The 16,794-nt window shown below is 39.0% G+C and overlaps 1 protein-coding gene across 3 annotated transcripts in view; it reads right to left on the bottom strand.

Moving 5' to 3' along the window:
• Positions 1-16,794, bottom strand: part of pde2a (phosphodiesterase 2A) — a 177,104-nt gene that overhangs the window by 36,060 nt on the left and 124,250 nt on the right. Inside the window, exon 1 of one of the 3 annotated variants that reach the window (XM_016677405.1) lies at positions 5,444-5,517. The exons of the other annotated variants lie outside the window; for them this stretch is intronic. Coding sequence (XP_016532891.1) covers positions 5,444-5,482 — 39 coding nt within the window. The 5' untranslated portion in view covers positions 5,483-5,517. Of the gene's footprint in view, positions 1-5,443; positions 5,518-16,794 lie in introns of those variants that run through there. 3 annotated transcript variants of the gene reach the window in all.

The raw sequence follows: 16,794 nt of genomic DNA, 5'->3' as shown, positions 1-16,794 counted from the left end.
ACACACACACACACACACACACACACACACACACACACACACACACACGCACCCGCACACGCACACACACACACACACACAAACAATCAAGCACCAAACATGACCGTTTATTTCTTTGTCTCTATTCCCATTTAACCTTTTGCGAAAATTTTAAGGCAAAAATAGATAACACTGAATTTAGTGTCTTTTTAAATATTTTGTCATGTTATAGCTACAAGCCTCAATTTATTTTATGTGATAGACAAACACAAAGCAGTGCACAGTTGTTAAATGAAAGGAAATCAATGAATGCGTTTTTAAATGTTTGTTTTTTTCTTTTAGTAAAACTGTGTGGTGTGAATTTGTACTCAGACCCTCTGACTTAATACTGTGTCCAAAAACAACAAGGCAAAAACAGCAAGGCTCTACCCGATTGGACGGAGAGTATATGTGATCATCAATTTTCTTATTCTAGAACACAAGGTCATGCTGGAACCTGAATCAGGTTTCAGGTTTTCTTCCAGACTTGCACTATATTTAGCTCAGTTTTGAAAAGCACGATGCTGCCACTGCTGTGAAGCGGGTGTGCTTAGAGTAAGGTGCTGTGAGGGTTTTTTATTGTGTACAACAGTTTTTATGTGGGCTAAAAAGTTAATCTAACCAAAACATCTTCTTCCACTTGTTTGCACAACCCCCAACATAGTTTACGGCAAACTCCAAATGAGATGCGTCTCTTTTTTTTCCCTGCCACTTTTCTGTAAAATCCTGATTTGTGGATTTGTAAAATAATTATACTGTAAACAAACATCTCTGTGACTCCTCCAGAGTTACCATGGACCTACTGGATGATTCTCTTATTTATGTTCTTCTTCTCCTCCTGTCAGTTCTGGTAAAAGTCCATGTTTTGGTAGCATGTTTGCCATACTCTTGACATTTTCAGTTTCACTGTCATTACTGTCATTTAAGATTTTATCTGGTTTGGGGAGATTTAAATGTTTGTAGGTTATGAGGAAATCATAAGATCTTGCATCTTCTAACTGTTCCTTTTCGAACAAATAATCTAAAATTGAATGTCAATGGGTATGATAATTTGTTTATTTTTTTCTTTTTTTTTCTTTTGTCTGTTTGACATAAATAAATTACATGTTCAAAACTTCAAAAATTGTTTCATAACCCAACCTTTAATCATTCCCCCAACTTTATTCCTTGTCTATCTGCTGTGTTCCTGGTTCCTCGTGATGCTGTTTGTTCCCTGATTTCCTCCAACAAACCTCTGAGGCTTTCACAGAATAGCTCGATTTATACTGAGTTTAATTTAAGCATGAATGGACTCTATTAACTATGTGACTAAAGTCACATAGTTAATAGAAATCCTAAATTTCTCTGACAATTTAGGATTGTCAGAGAAAAGAGTCTGAGTACAAACAAGGTTTAGGTCCAGCTATAAGCAACTCTTTTCTTATATTTATTTGTGAAAAACAAATAAATTAAACTGTCACTCTTAATGGAGACATCTATCGATAATAGTTTAAGACAGAACAGACATTCCAAATATCAAAACGCAAGTTTAGCTTTGCTTTATTTCACGAATAAATGACAATGTTGACACCACAGACACATTTTGTGTCGCCATTCATTTATTGCACTGCTTTGGCAGATTGCACTGTCCTCTAGCCTCTGCTTATAAAACAATCTGAATGTTAGATTTCAGCAAATGCCACGCTGAGTCACACTGTGACTTGTCCTTTTCTTTTACACGTCTTCTCATCTTCCCTTCACATCTCTCTAATTTTACAAATGTAAAAACTCATCCCTGAACTCTTCGTTGCTGCGTCGATCCGCAGGTTCCCCTCTGCTGTTCCGGCTGCTTTCATCAGCGCGAACCTTTTTGCAGCCGTCTTTATCGGCAGCTTGCCAAATCACTTGCAGCTCCCTGACATTTTGAAGGGTACCTGTGATCGACATGGCCAAACGCAGATTGTTCTCAGCCTTATCGCTTTGATTCTGGATGCGCACATTTCCCTGTTTCAAATACTCCAGCCTTAGCTGGTTCACCTCGCATTAAATACTGAAATCTGACATTTTAAGCACCACTCTGATCCAAAGAAGCTTTGAAAGAAAAGGAAAAAACATTCCAGTTAGAAATCACTAAACAGAGAGAAGCACATTCTTTTCTGCTACATCCCTTCTTTCTTGCAAGTTTTCTCAAAGGTGGCCTAATAGATATGCAGTGTCGAAAGCCTTCATGCCTCCTCTGCAACAGTTACACTGACTTTGCTCTTCAGGGATCCACTTTAGCTACAAGCATCTCACTGAAGCTGTGGGACAGCTGAGAGAGCCTACAGCTAAACTTGTATAGAAATTAGATTACAGAGGCCTCGGCTGGTGCGCCGGGCCAACCTGCTAATAAATGTCAGTAAGGAAGGAAAACAGGGGGCAACAATATTCTCCCCTCTTCACTCCATCGCTTCCCTGAACTACAGCAGCCATAAATCTGAGTTAATGGAGAGGCAGCCAGACATTTGCAGCAAAAACTCCGGGAGGACTTCTCACGGAAAAGTTTAATTAAGTCTACGCGGACAAGGCCGTAGCCAGCAGGATAAAGCCAAATCAGCTCTGTGTAATGGCAAGATAATTTCTTACTGCGCAGAACTAGGCCAGATAATTTTTGCACATTCTTTCTGAGTTTATTCCAGTTTACTGTCCTGGATTTAAGAGCTGATGCTTTTTTTTTTTTGGTGTGTAAATTCTATAGGATTCGTTTGGTTTGGAGATAGATCGAAGATTGCACACATTTTATGAGCTGTGGTTTTTCCAGCTGATAACAAAATGATTTTAACCATCTGTAGCTGTCACTGCATAAACGGTGAATAGTTCTTGGTGTCTGTATCTGTTCCCTGAGGGACTCAGTAAACGAGTACAGAAACAGCAGAAGTGTTCAAGGGATTAAGCCCCAAGGGACCAGCCAGTGCATTATTGCATATGTATAATTTGAAACGCAAGAAAAATACTCATAGAAATATATTTAATAAACAAAGAAAATAGACTGGACTGGTGTAGTGAGACAAATGCAGCCTTTTTTAAATTAGCAGGTAATAGTAAATGCCTGATTCCCAACAGCTTTTCCTATATTTTTTTCCAATGAAGAGAAAATAAAACAAATTTTGCAAACATGGTATTAGAGAAAATCTAATTTTCCTTGTATTAGATGTACACTATACTTCAAATATGAGTAAATTGAGTTATTTTACCACCGCCTGGAAAAAATCCCAAGCTTGCAGCTGTGTCTCATTTTTAGATTGTACAATATAATTGTATTTATATCAGCTTCCCTATTATAGAAAGGGAACTCCGGAGGTTTTAAAGACTTTGGACACAGGCACACAGTGAACTCTCAAACAACCAAGGAAAGCACAATAAAGTGAACTGGGACTGTCTTGCATCTTAAATAAATAAATGGGTCGCATGTGGAATCAGTTGGAACAGAATAATGACTGTCAAACATTCACTTTAGGGTTTTTTTTGGTAATTTGGGAATTACTAAAGCCCGGTGGTTAAACCTGCAGTATGCAATTTTTATTTAAAAACAAATATTATTTTAAATATTTGTTGAAACTGCACTCTGTCGTGACGGTATGGTGTAAAATAGATAATCTGTGAATAACATGAGCTCCTCTGTGTTCTCCCAGTTCTAACTAGAAACAGCCAATCAGAGGCAGGAGGCGGGACTTAACCCTGCCAATCACAATCCTCCCTCACCCGCCTCCTTTGCTCTTTGCTACGCTACGGCTAGCACAGCCTGTTGAGAATCCAGTTAGCATGACGGCAGATAAACGGCTTTCCTGTAACGGCAGAGTTGTTTCACCAACATTAGCACATTTAGCAGAAACTAAATGCATCTGATTCACAGCGCTAAGATCTCCTCTCGGCTCTGACTGGTTATTTTTTGGTCAGGAGAGGTGAGGGAGCTCAATCTTTTCACTGATTATCTGTCTCATACTGTCACAACATGATGACAGTTTTAATAAATATGTAAAACATATTATTAAGTGTGCAGTTTTTTCCCTCTGTCATTTATTTTATTTTTACTCCAAAAGAGCGAGGCCATAGTGTAAACTATGTGGGTTTTGATGGTGAAACTGCTTACAAGCCACTTCATTTGAAACTCACAGTGCCACCCCATACGCTGCCCCCTACTGGCAATGCTTCCTTTTGTTTTCGTCTGTGGCCTGAATGCTCCACGCCTTGATGAGCTGTATGCTATGAATGTGTTACAGAACGTGAGAAAAATATTTCTATGGATGGGTTTGGTACAAAGTGCCCTTCTGAGACTGATGTTCTCAACCTTGCTTAAAGGAAACGCTTCAAAACTAAAATTATTATGCAAATGAACCACTTTTTGTAGATCCCTCCATTAAAGTTGCTCTATTCAACTTGAAGTATTCAACATGTCTCTACTTTGTCACCTTTGTATATTCAGTGTATTATATTTCATAATTATCTTCTAACCACTGACCCTTCTCCCAGTTCAGCTATTAAACCAAGCGAGACCTACAAGAAAAGTAATTGCTTTTTAATGGACGTCCAACACCTTTGATGTTAATTTCACACAGAACTAAATCTTATCTAACTGAACATAAATTATCCCAGAAAATATATCCCCAAACTTACAGTATTATATGCTGGAGAGAGATTTATTTTTTCCCCCCTCGAATGTAGCCATAGTTAGGATGACTGATAAGCCCGAGAATGACTGAGTCAAAGTCAAACTGATAATGAGTATAATTCATTTATTTATGGCAGAATAAATCCAAAATCATTCTGGATCAAGGATTTCAATGACACTGACACCATATGGGGGACATTAAGAGCTGGATTACAGTCATGGATGTACTAGAGGTGTAAAGGGCCTTTGAGAGTCAGATTAGATCCGATAGTTAACTAAACACTAATATTCTAAATTGGTCACATTAGATATTAACCTATTGGAGGTAACGAGCTGTCAGGGAGGATTAGCTTAAGGAGTTAATTGGAGCCTTTAGGGTAACTCCAACATTTCTTATCTGCTGCATTGTTCACAGAGCCATCCAACACCGCAAACCAATCTGCATTTCAATGGGCTCGACCTTGATGAAGCACCAAGGGGATATTGGGTAATGGCATTCCACTTGCAGATGATTAAAGGCGTCCAACGTCCCGTGTCTATAGAGATTTATTTAAAATCTATTTATTTGTTGTGACGAGCCCCTCTGTACTTTACAGCAAATCATTTGCATGCTTACTTCATCTTCTGCATGTTTATCAGCTGATGCTTAATTCGATAGGAAGCAAACTATTGAACTCTTTACATCTCGTGAATTATTGATGCAGAGTGATTTTCCCTCAGTTGTCAGTCGAGCTGCAGAGACTGAATGAGTTTGTATATTCTTTAAAAAAACACGGAAAGAGTCATACATCCACTTACCTGCACAGACTGGCTGGAGGAGGGGTTGTGTTGTTGCATTGGGTCCTGGTTGTTATTCCAACAGAGCTGGGTCTCCAGTAGCATCACTAACATACTGGAGACACATGCACTGTAGAATACAGCCAGGCCATGGAGAGGAGCTTCTGATAAGCACGCATGCACGGTTATCTGTTCAACCACGAGTCACTAAGGCTTTTTAGTTTCTGCTTTTAAAGTCTTAAATAACATCTTCGCGGTCAGGTCTAGGAACACGGACAAAACATTTTGAAGCCAAAAACAAATCTAGTTCTGACACAATAGAAAGATGCAGCACAATGTTCGGATGTGTAAAAATGCTCTGATAATATCTACGAAGGCACATTTGTTACTACATATAGACTGTTCAGCAACAGAATGAATAAAAAGCTCGCCATCGATCCTGAAACACAGAGCTGCAAAAATCAGTTTGAAACTTAGAAATTACAAGCTATTAGGTTGCCAACTAATCTGTGAATCAGAGTCATGTTTAGCTGTTAGTGCGTGTTGGTTGAATTTGTGTATAGAGTAAAGTGCTTCGAGTGGTCAGTGTGACTAAAATAAGCCCTGTGTAAATTCTGTAGATGTACCATTTGTCAAGTCAAGCTTTAATTTGTATATCACATTTCAGCAGTAAGGCAGGTCAGAGTGCGTTCCATCATAAAATCATCATAGAGACATCTGAAACAAGCTATAAACATTACATTTTGCCAAACTTCAAATATGTTGATTAATGTTTCACTAACTACTAATCAAAGGCAACTCATCTAGAAATCTTAGGTACATCTAGAACTGAATGAACACCATGCATGGCACCGGTTTTCTCTTGCTGATTTGCCAGACATTCTGTCACACTGTGGCTGTGATATAGGTGTTATATTAGTTTGACATTTCATCACAACCTGTGGGATTTTTTTTTTTTTAAATAGGGAAGGTTTCTGCACCTCCATCATCCATTGCAGCCTTTCTGTTGAGGAACAAGAACTGCTTGCCTCTCACAGAAAGAGTCTTTCTGTAAAGATGCAGGGCATTCTCCACAATCATTTCAGGCTGGAACAATGCGTTCTTTCTGCATGTCTCAATGTCAGAATGAATCTTGCAGACAAAATACAAAGAGTTTATTTTTCACAGTTCACTTGCAGCTGTTTATGTTGAGGTTCTAAAACCTAGAGTAGTTTTTTTTTTTAAGTCACACTGTTGCAAATTAAAATAACAATAAATGTTTGAGTCAGTTTGTGAACATTTTTCTGCTCCTCAACGTCATTTTTTCCTTCACATCGCTAAATCCAATGTTCGAGCTTCTCTTTGACATGTTGACAAACACATTTTACATTTGAATAAGAGCCGAAATACTTATTTCCCTGCTGGGAGATCCGTCCAATAGGTTCAAATGTCTGTGTTTGTGTGTATGAGGAGGAGGGTGGGAGGTTCCTTAGACATGGATAGGTTCCTCCACTGTGCACAAAAAGCACAGGAGCCTAAGAATAAACTCTATAAAGATATGTTTGATTTCTTTTTCTTTAAAATGCCAAAACAAGCAAAGAAAGAAGCAAAGAGCAACAGCGAAAGTGTTGACCTATTCCTATAAAGACGATTGGCATGCTGATGACAAGTGTATATTAAACATTGCCTGAATTTATTAAACTGAGACAAGCCAGCAGACCATAATTTATAAATATTTCCTATGAGCGGCTCATGGGAAGCGAATGATTGGCAGAAAGAGTAAAGAACAGGAGTTCAGACCTGAAAGAACAAGAAGACAGGCAAGCACTCGACAGACGAAACAAGGTAAGTCAATTCCATGAAGACGGAAAACTGCTCACTGATGAAATTCACACACTGCTCAGAGGAGACGGCAGCAGCGGTATTACAGAGAAGGCTGGGGAGCCCGATCTGTTCCCCGTGTGCCGCGATGTAGCACAGATTTACAGTGAAACACATTCTTATCCCGCTCTGGGAGGATGTCAAGTCATAATTAAACCCCGTGGCAAAATTTTATATGAGCTCATCTAAGAGACGTGTCCAACATGACTTACACGGAGCACACCCAGATGCTTTAAAAACTTGACAGTGATATTCTGCCCGTTATAAATGTCTGCCAATTCTCCCCTCAGTCAGTCTGAGGCGGCTTTAGCTTCTCCTGAGACGACATCAGACAGCCGGTCTCATCACATCTCATAAGTGTTTCATTTTAATTAAAGAAGAAAGAGAAATGAAGAAGAACAAAAGTGTGAAAAAAAAGAAAAAACACGCTGCGGGTTTGTAAGTTGACACAACAGCACGGACTGTGTGTCATTAAAGACAAAATATAGTTCTTAGCCTTGTGATGCCAACAATAAAGACGTTCTGGACGGGTTATTTATTTAAAATTGTATAAATCAAATCAGCTGTAAAAAAGAAAAGATTCAAAGCTTTTTTCCAAAGGTGAGGAAACTCGTCAACTATTTGTGCTAGTTTTCATGATAATATTTAGTCATCTGCATCTAAGTCACTGGGAATGCAGCTTTCTCACCGTCCTGAAAACCTTCTCAACCTTGAAATTTTTGAACATGCTTTGGGTTTTTTCCCCAGCTTTACTATATGCCATGATTATCGATTTTAAAACATGCATTTTATGTTACACCATCCTTATATTTCTAATTCTTTTTTACCAAAATGCTAGAGACAATGTTTAAGTTCCTTTTTCTTCCATAGCATAGCTTATCGCTCCCCTTCTACCACTTGTTGCTGTCAGTCAACTATATGTTAGAAAAGCAATTTTCCATTTGAAACTGTTCACAACCCTACCAGAAAACGAGTTACAATATCTGTCGGTGGCATAACCACACGACAGATAAAAAGGCTAATTACTAAACTAACATCAGCTTTTTTCCACACTGTCTGAAGTTCAATCAGACACAGCTGTCCTGGCTTCGATTCCCAACCTTGAAACTTTTGCTGCATGTCTTCCCCCCTTCTCCCTATGCCCTCTCCCCATCTGCTAACTCTCAATAAGAGCCACTAGTGCCAAATTAATCTTTAAAAGAGCCCAAAACGATATGCATTGCTGAATTGCTGTTTTAACTTCTCAGATTTAGGCCGGTTTAAAATGCTAATCGCTTTGCTCGAAGTGAAATTAATAGGAGCGCTGTCAGCCTGTTGGATGTGCAGCTGTTTCTGGATGAGAAAATGAATGAGTTCCCTCTGCTCTGTGTCTCATGTCTCCTTTTGTTTCGGGCGACTGAGCAGCATCAGCATCCTTTCCTTGCCGCGTGAGGCTCTCTCTGTCATCGCCCCTTGAGGTTTAGTTGTCTGTGGTTACTGAAGCACTGCTAATGTTCCACATCGGGTGTCATTCCCACAGTTACACTGATGATCACGGTGACAGCTCTGGCCAAGCTGGTGACAATATCTCCTTGTGAAATTCACTTTTTGAGGATTTTTAACACCTTAATGTCCCCCCCCCGGCCCCCAAAAGTAGCTTCTTTAGCCTCCCGTATTTTCATAAAGCAGTCCACACTGAAAAGATATCTCAGCCTTGGCTTTGTGTTCTGACGCAGACCGTGCAGCTGAAATGCTAACAACCCTGAATAAGTTGAAGGGCTCTGATTGTCATCGGCTCTAATTGAGGGATGGGCTCTTCCCAAATGTCAACAACTGCCAATCAGGGACATTTAAATATCATGGTCGACTGAAAAGAAAAAAAAAATGCACATGCAGCACATGTGGTGTGTGGGACACAGTGGCACCTTTTGTTGGAGATAATGACACCTCAGCTCATCTACTTTCTCTCTATGCAGCAACAGTGAGGAGAAAAAAGGGGCCGTTGATGGGAGAGGATGAGCAAAAACCATTAGTTCTTTTGCCACTCACACAAAGTCTGACAGGGAACCCGCATTAATGACCGCCATCCTTTATCCTCACCTTCTTTTTCATTTTTTTCTTCTCTCTCATCTACATCTGCTTCAGATACTCTGTCACTCCGCAGCCTGTAATCGTATGCATATTCTGACTATTCACAATTTCCACCTCCACCTATGCGTCCGCTGTCTTTGTCACCTGCCTGCTCCTCCATTTATCCCTTACATCCCATTATGAGTCCCCCTCTGTCTCAGTTCCTTCCCGTCTCTCCGCTGCAGGTGTTTGACAGTCACACTGTCGTCATACGGCTCTTGTTCTATTTTAATCTGACTCCTCTGTTTGGGAACAGACACCCACATGCTTCTACCATTCTCTAGACTCAATCCTTTTTTTCCTCCTCCTGGGTCTTTTCTATGAGGGCTGTCTGTCAGTGCAGGGCTGCAAAACTTTTCCCAGAAATACAATAGTTGCTGCACAGAAAACTGTTGCACCGTTGCTCAAAATGCAGCAAAAAGCATTAAAACTAACTTTGTTGAAAAGTTAAACTCTAACCTAGTGATGTATACCTTAATGTTGAAATTGAGCTGTGATTTTGACCAAAGCACTTGATGTTTTTATGATCCAGTGGATGAAACAAAGGCCAGGTGTTTGTGATTAATGAAACTGGTTGATGTACAAGCGAGTTACAGACCAAATGGTTTGGTTATTTGAGTTTTTTGTTGCAACTATGTACAGACACATGTCTCCAACTACAGCATTATGACATTAAAAGGCGGTATTATGTAAAATTGACTTTTTTTTTTAGTTCTATAACGTGTCATAATGTCATTCCCTGATTAAAAAGATACCAGGAGCGTTGCTTTGATTCTTTCCTACATGTTTGAGGAATCCTTGAATCTCCCATTGAGTCGCCTATTCCCCCGAAGCGCCTCCTTGGATCTGCGGTCTCCGGCCGAGCTTCCGCCTCACAGAGCATCCCTCTCCCGCACTTTCCCCACCCAGCCCCACCAGACTAGTGGCAGCAGCAATGAGCAAACACCTGGTGCAACTGGGAGTGTTTCATCTGAGCTCATCACATAAAATACTCCTCAGTGCTACGCTGCGAGAATGGCTGTGAAATGTAACTTTATGCAAGTAAATTTGCCACTGTTTGTTCAGTTTGTTCAGGAAGAAAAACAATGACCATCAATTCTATTTAAATTGAGTCAACATTGTTTCTAATTATTATTATTTTCTTTCCAAACTCTGATGCTCTTATTAGTTAGGTAGACACTATAAAGAAATGTTCACTTAAAACGCTCTAAGCTGAATTTGGATCCTCTGTTGTTCTGCATTAGCAAGATTTATAGCCACCTGTTGCATGAATCTGCTTTGTTTGCAAACTGTTGCAAGGCTCAAAAAAATGTGAGCACTTGAGAGACAGACTAAATCTGTTTTATGTCACGTTTTTTTGTATAGCACAGAGGACTTCAAAACATCTAGGAGACACACAGGGGAGTTAGTGGGCAACAAGTGAATTATTCTTGTTTGAGGCAGAATGGATGCGATAAGCTTAAATGTGACAACACAGAACTAGAGGTACATATTATTAACCCCTCTGTTTAGGATGATTTGTAGTCTGTTTTTCATGTAACACAGCCTCTCAGGGCTACTTAATACAACCAAAAGGCTGCTACTGCCCCTAATAGTGCATTAGCATGTTAACACTGACCTGCCAGCTGCATAATTACTGTTCTTTTGTACCGTAGAGAAATCTGGAGACAGATCAACATTATTACACTTCCACTGAATTCAACTCTCTACCAATTATTGTCCTCTTTCCATGAGCAGACCTATAATTTCAAGCCAAAGAGCTCGACTTCACATCTCCTAGCAGAGGTTGCCAAAAGATCTGTGACGCAAACATACTCTCTCTCCATATCAACTTTCAAGGTGAGCTGACAAAACTATGGAAACTATGGACTGAACTGAATACTTCCTCTTTAGGCAAGAAACATAAAGTCAGGAACTAGCTCTCCCACACACACACACACACACACACACACACACACACAAACTCTGAGAAAACAGAGAGATATTTCCCTGTGTTCACATGTTCAAACACTGCTTTTTAAATATAGAGCCTTTCACCCGACTCCCTCCGTCTGTTCAGCACATTGGCGAGTGAGGAGCTGCATGAGCTACGTGAACTTCAAAGTGTACACCTGGGGCATGAATGCAGCAAATTAAAAATGAAAATGTATTAAACTGAATTATAAACAAGGTGTGATTAGTTGGCCCAATTTATACAGGCACAGGTGCAGGTGCAAGCTCACAAATCCAGCTTTAATTAGTGAAAACCAAACACAGGAGCACAACGCGCACTTACTGTTCAAAACACACACACACAAACACACACTGTAATTTAACTTAAACTTCCAGCGTGTTGTGCTATTTTGAACTCCAGTAGTTTCTGAGCTTGTGAGTATACTGTACATATGTCACTGGGTGGGTGTGTGTGTGTGTGTGTGTGTGTGTGTGTGTTGCGCCATTGTTTAGCAGTAGAATAAATTTCCTGTTTGAAATTCCAGGATGGGCTCCACTCTGGGAGCTTCCCTATTTATCTGCATGTGTGTGTGTGTGTGTGAGTGTGTGTGTAGGTGTGTGTGTGTGTGCGTGTGTGTGTCTGAAAGCATGCACAAACACGGTTTCACAGAACAGCACAATACTTCTGTCTCCCTGAGCTACCTCGAAGTCTCCTTGACATTTCTCACCTCCCCTTTTTCCTCCCTCCCTCTCCATCTTTTCTACTCCTGGGTCACTGGATGTCCCTTTACACACTTCTCTCTGTTCCCATGACCTCCTTTCCTCTCATAAGGCTCTTCCCCTTTAAAAAAAAAAAAGGCCCACCTTAAAACTTCTGCACAAAGCTCTCTGCTGATATCACTGTAAAGAGCGCCTTCATAATTTGTTCCTCAAATAAATACAAATAAAATAAATTCGGAAGTAGTGAGAAGAAAATTACGACTTATGAGTGTGAAACTCTGTTGGGTTTTGCTAAGAAGTGTTTGTGAAGTTGAGCCATGACCTTTGGCCTCTTTTGAAGAGATTTACTAGTAGTTTAAAGATGTTAAATGATTTTAAAATCAACCACTTTGAAGAAGGACATTCTAACAAACTGTCCACATGTCTTGGTCTGGCTGTTCAAGCAAGTTTACCTTGAAAGCAGACCAAAAAAATGCTAAAAGAAATCTTCAAAATTCGTTGATATGAATGTGAAGTCACACATCATTGCTATTATATTCAGCTTGTAAATGTCATTTTTTTTTTTTTTACTTTTTACAATATCTGCAGAGGTGTATCTTCCCAAAAGTTGGATTTATGCTTTAAACCTTTGAACAGCAATTTAATTTGGACAATGTACATCTAATCAGCTCTGAGCACAGTGACTTATTAATGTGATGCTGAGTCTGTCCTCATTGACAGTATCAGCGATGACAGGAGGGAAATGAATCATCTCATTTCTGCGGTGTTATTCTTTCACGTCCGATAGGTCTATTCGATTGTTTCTGTCTCATTCATGTCGAAAATATTCTTTGTGTAAAATATCTTTTGCCAAAATGACATCAAAGACAGGAAGGATTCCTGGGGACACACACTGACAGAGCCTATAAGAAATTAACTACGTTAAGTCCTCTGTCAGGAAATGGCCTCGAGTTTTGTTTAAAACAGGATTACTCACCGTCAAGATTTGATACAAGAGCCCTTCCCCATTTAATGGCATTGCTGTATAACAAAGCCTTAAGCCTAAATACATCATTTTTGTCTTACACAAAAAAATGTGTCGGGGAAATAATATGCTTTGCGAAATCACATTGTGTGTCACCCAATAGCTGTTATGAAATTAATGTGACTGAAGCTTTATTGTTTGAAGATGAACAGTTTTGAAGACATTTTATGATTAAAAAAAATTGTTTTAGCTATTTACTTTGCAACAAACACAACAACAACAAAAAAAGTTATTTTTTGGATGGTCTGTGCCCAGGGCAATCTCCTCAATATTCTCCCATCACTGAGCTACCATAACAGAAACAGTTACAATTTGCAAAGATGAAACTTTCTTACTTACTTCTTCCCCCGTTGAGCAAAGCTAAAGAGAGTGCCAAGCTTTTCCAGCTAAAGGAAAAGAAGAGTAACTTACCCTTCGCCCCACAGGGGCACCGTGTGATTGACAGCAATAACACACTGAGCACACAGCAGCAAGCAGGGGGCCACAGGGAGCCAAGACCCCATTAACAACACGTGCATAAAGCAAAAGAAAACTTGCTCAACGGGCATCTGACGGGTAAATCTGTTCTGTTTTTCATTTGATGCTCGTGCTTCCCCATTTCTAATGCCATCCTGAACAACTGCCCTGCTCCTGGTAAGAGAGGTAAAAAGAAGAGAAGGAAAATGATGCACCCCTGTCAATCACAAAATTTACGCCTCACGTCTTTTGTTTTGTAAATTCACTTGTGCCACCCAAATTTTTATTGCTAAAATTATTATTTTTTGTGTATTTATTTAGGGTTCAGTTTACACCAGGAAAATGAAACGATACAGCAGAACTTTTCACATAAGTTCTCTACCTTATTTTGTACATTTTGCATGTACAAAATATGTGCATTTTGTACAAAACACAAATGTCTTGCTACACTATTACAGGCATGACTATTTTCTATTAGTTTCAGTCATATTTAAGACATAAAACAATTTTTTTTGTTGAACAGTCAATATACAGTTAAGAGTGAATATTTCAACCAATTAACTAGTATTTAATGCTGCTTCCAAGAAGTTGCATCTTTTTGTAATCTTTGAAATTCTTTAAATTAAATGTTTTCCAGGCTTTATGAAGGTCTTTTAGTTTTTCTTTAGACATCTGTAGCTTTTCAATTATCTTTAATCCAATCCTTGTCCTAATCATTACATTAGACTGTAAAAAGGTACATATTTAACCCTCAAGTCACATTTAAGTCCCAAAGTGTACAATTTGTAAACATTTGTTTTTGTTCTCAATTCTAGTTTTCACTTTTAATCTGCTGAAGGTGAGGGGTAAGGACATTCACACTCTCCTTCCCCTGGGACTAATTTGGTCCACTGACTCAAATTATAAAGTGTTGGTCATTTGAATAAATTCTCATTACTTCAAAACTAACAGTGCATTAAAATCACCATTGTTGTCAATTATTAGCCAAGTCAGTGCTGTAATAAGATCATCCCAAATGTTCCACTTTGCATCTTATTTTCAGATAATACTGCTTTTACAATAAACAAAATCAGAGGCATAAAGTACATAAAACACAACAAATATGAATCAATAAAAAGAAAACTATTCTGCTGCCCTCATTTGTAGAAAGGATTGAAACCATTAGAGTGAACATCCTTCTGAGATCGCTCTTCCGTTTTCAAACCCTACCTGTGGAATATCAATGTCTAAACCAGGCTAAACAAATGATGTTCAAAATTTACTTGGAAAAACAAACACGCAATAATTAGTTTGAAGTGTCCTAAAGTTTAATGTGTCCTAAAGAACTTGAGGGATTAACCATACCAAAACTTAAGAAAAGTACTACTGTGCTCCCCAAATTAGGTACATTGTCACATGGCTATGACGAGATGAAGATATTCCTCAATATTATTCCTTTTGTTAACCAAACCACATGGTCAGAGAACAGAATCAATACTGAGTACATAAGGGGAAAAAAAAACAAAAAACTTTACAAGTGCAACCTTCTAAAATGGAGAAACTTTTCTCTGTAATAAAATGAAATATAACTACTAGATACATATCCCATTTTTACAAAATATTACAAGGCCACAGCAGACACAGAAGACATAAAGGTGAGATGGGAGTTAGAAATGAAAGTAATAATCATAGACGAGGACTGGGAGGAGACGTTTCAGAAGGGTTATAAATGATCAAATAGTTCAACACTGAGAATTTCAATGGAAAATCAAAGTAAGGTTCTTTAAGAATCATCTTCTCACATGGATGCACCTCAGATAAATGCTGTTTATTTCATTCTCATTGAAAGAAACCCTGTTTGAACATCAGATTAAAAAAGTGTAACTAGATTTCAAAGGCGCCTCAACAGTTCAGAAATAACAGAAAAATAACAACAATAGACCTGAAGTGGGTATTGAGATTTGCATCATCATCCTCAAGTCAATCAACTGCTGTAGGTCAAAGCTGTCAGCTAACAAATCTTTGGGAATCACCTTTTGGTGAAAACAATCTTAACTTCTGTCTGTCAAGCTGTGGTGTGTTTGGTATTTTTCATAGAATCAAATAAATGGGAAGAAGTATTTATTTGTTCCTGTAAAACAAATAACTTGTTACTTACAACACTTACCAGTTGCTAGTAAGTAAGCAACTGGCAACTTAGCTGCTTGAAAGTAAGATTTCAGTCATTTGACTGTTGTCAAATGACTGAAATTTATCTATTCACAGAATTTATCAGTTTATCAGGTTAGATTTACATGATGTAAGACGTAACACAAGACATTTCTTTGAAAATGAGTGGAAAGGCATTTAAAAACCTTCAGAAAGCCTAAAGAACAATGAATCAAGAAAACTTCAAAAGGAAAAAAGTCTGCCTCATTGCACGCAGAAATAACAACGAGGGTTGACTTAAGACTTTTACACAGAGCTCCATAAACAAACGCTCTCTGGTAATTAATCTGCACTTATGGCACTGGGAGAAAAGTATGAAACTTATACTTGGATGAAATTCACCAAAGGCTGCTTCTGTTGGCAAAGAGTATGTTATGGAAAATAAATACAACCCCGATAGCATGAGCATAATATGGAACAAGCCCAGAAACAGCAATTACAAGCTGGCGGAGATGGGTGTACTAATTGAAGTAGAGTAATCTGTTGCCTCCGTGCTCGTTGGATTCTCGAACAATGCCGGCGACATATGAGAAGATGAAATATTTGAAGGAAAATAAATTGACTTACTGAACTCTTGAGAGGTCATGTTTTCTTCCCCCGACAGCGTCATGTTTTCCCGACAATGTTTCCCGTGCACAAAGCTCCGACTCATCTCTGTGGCTTTTACTTTTAATTTAGGCAATCGATTACTGAGTGAGCAGCACTGTGGATCAGCACTTTCCTTCTAAATTTTCTGTGTATCTTTTGATTTTCTGCCACAGTTGCGGACCAAAACAAGCTTCAGCTTGGCTGCAGATGAGAATTTGTTTGTGTTTTCACGTCGAGGTGGACGGGCAGCTTGTCTAGGCCGTTTCTTTATTCCGTTCATGCTTTTATCTAATCATGTCAGGTCAGTACCATTGTCTTGTTCTCCTGCAACAGTCAGTCAGCTGTAACAGGATGCTGCTGCTGCCTGGCCTGCTCACAAACACTGACACAGGTCCTTCATGGTTCTGTGATTGTCTGCTTTAAATTGGCTCCCAGCGAGACCGATAAAGTTTCAGCCATAATAGAGTGAGGTGCATAAGAGTCGCGTATTGAAGCT

This window comes from Poecilia formosa, unplaced genomic scaffold (assembly GCF_000485575.1).
Source record: "Poecilia formosa unplaced genomic scaffold, Poecilia_formosa-5.1.2 Scaffold155, whole genome shotgun sequence".
In the NCBI taxonomy this organism is placed as follows: domain Eukaryota; kingdom Metazoa; phylum Chordata; class Actinopteri; order Cyprinodontiformes; family Poeciliidae; genus Poecilia; species Poecilia formosa.
Note: the sequence above shows the minus strand (reverse complement) of the source record. Positions and strands in the feature narration are given on the sequence as shown.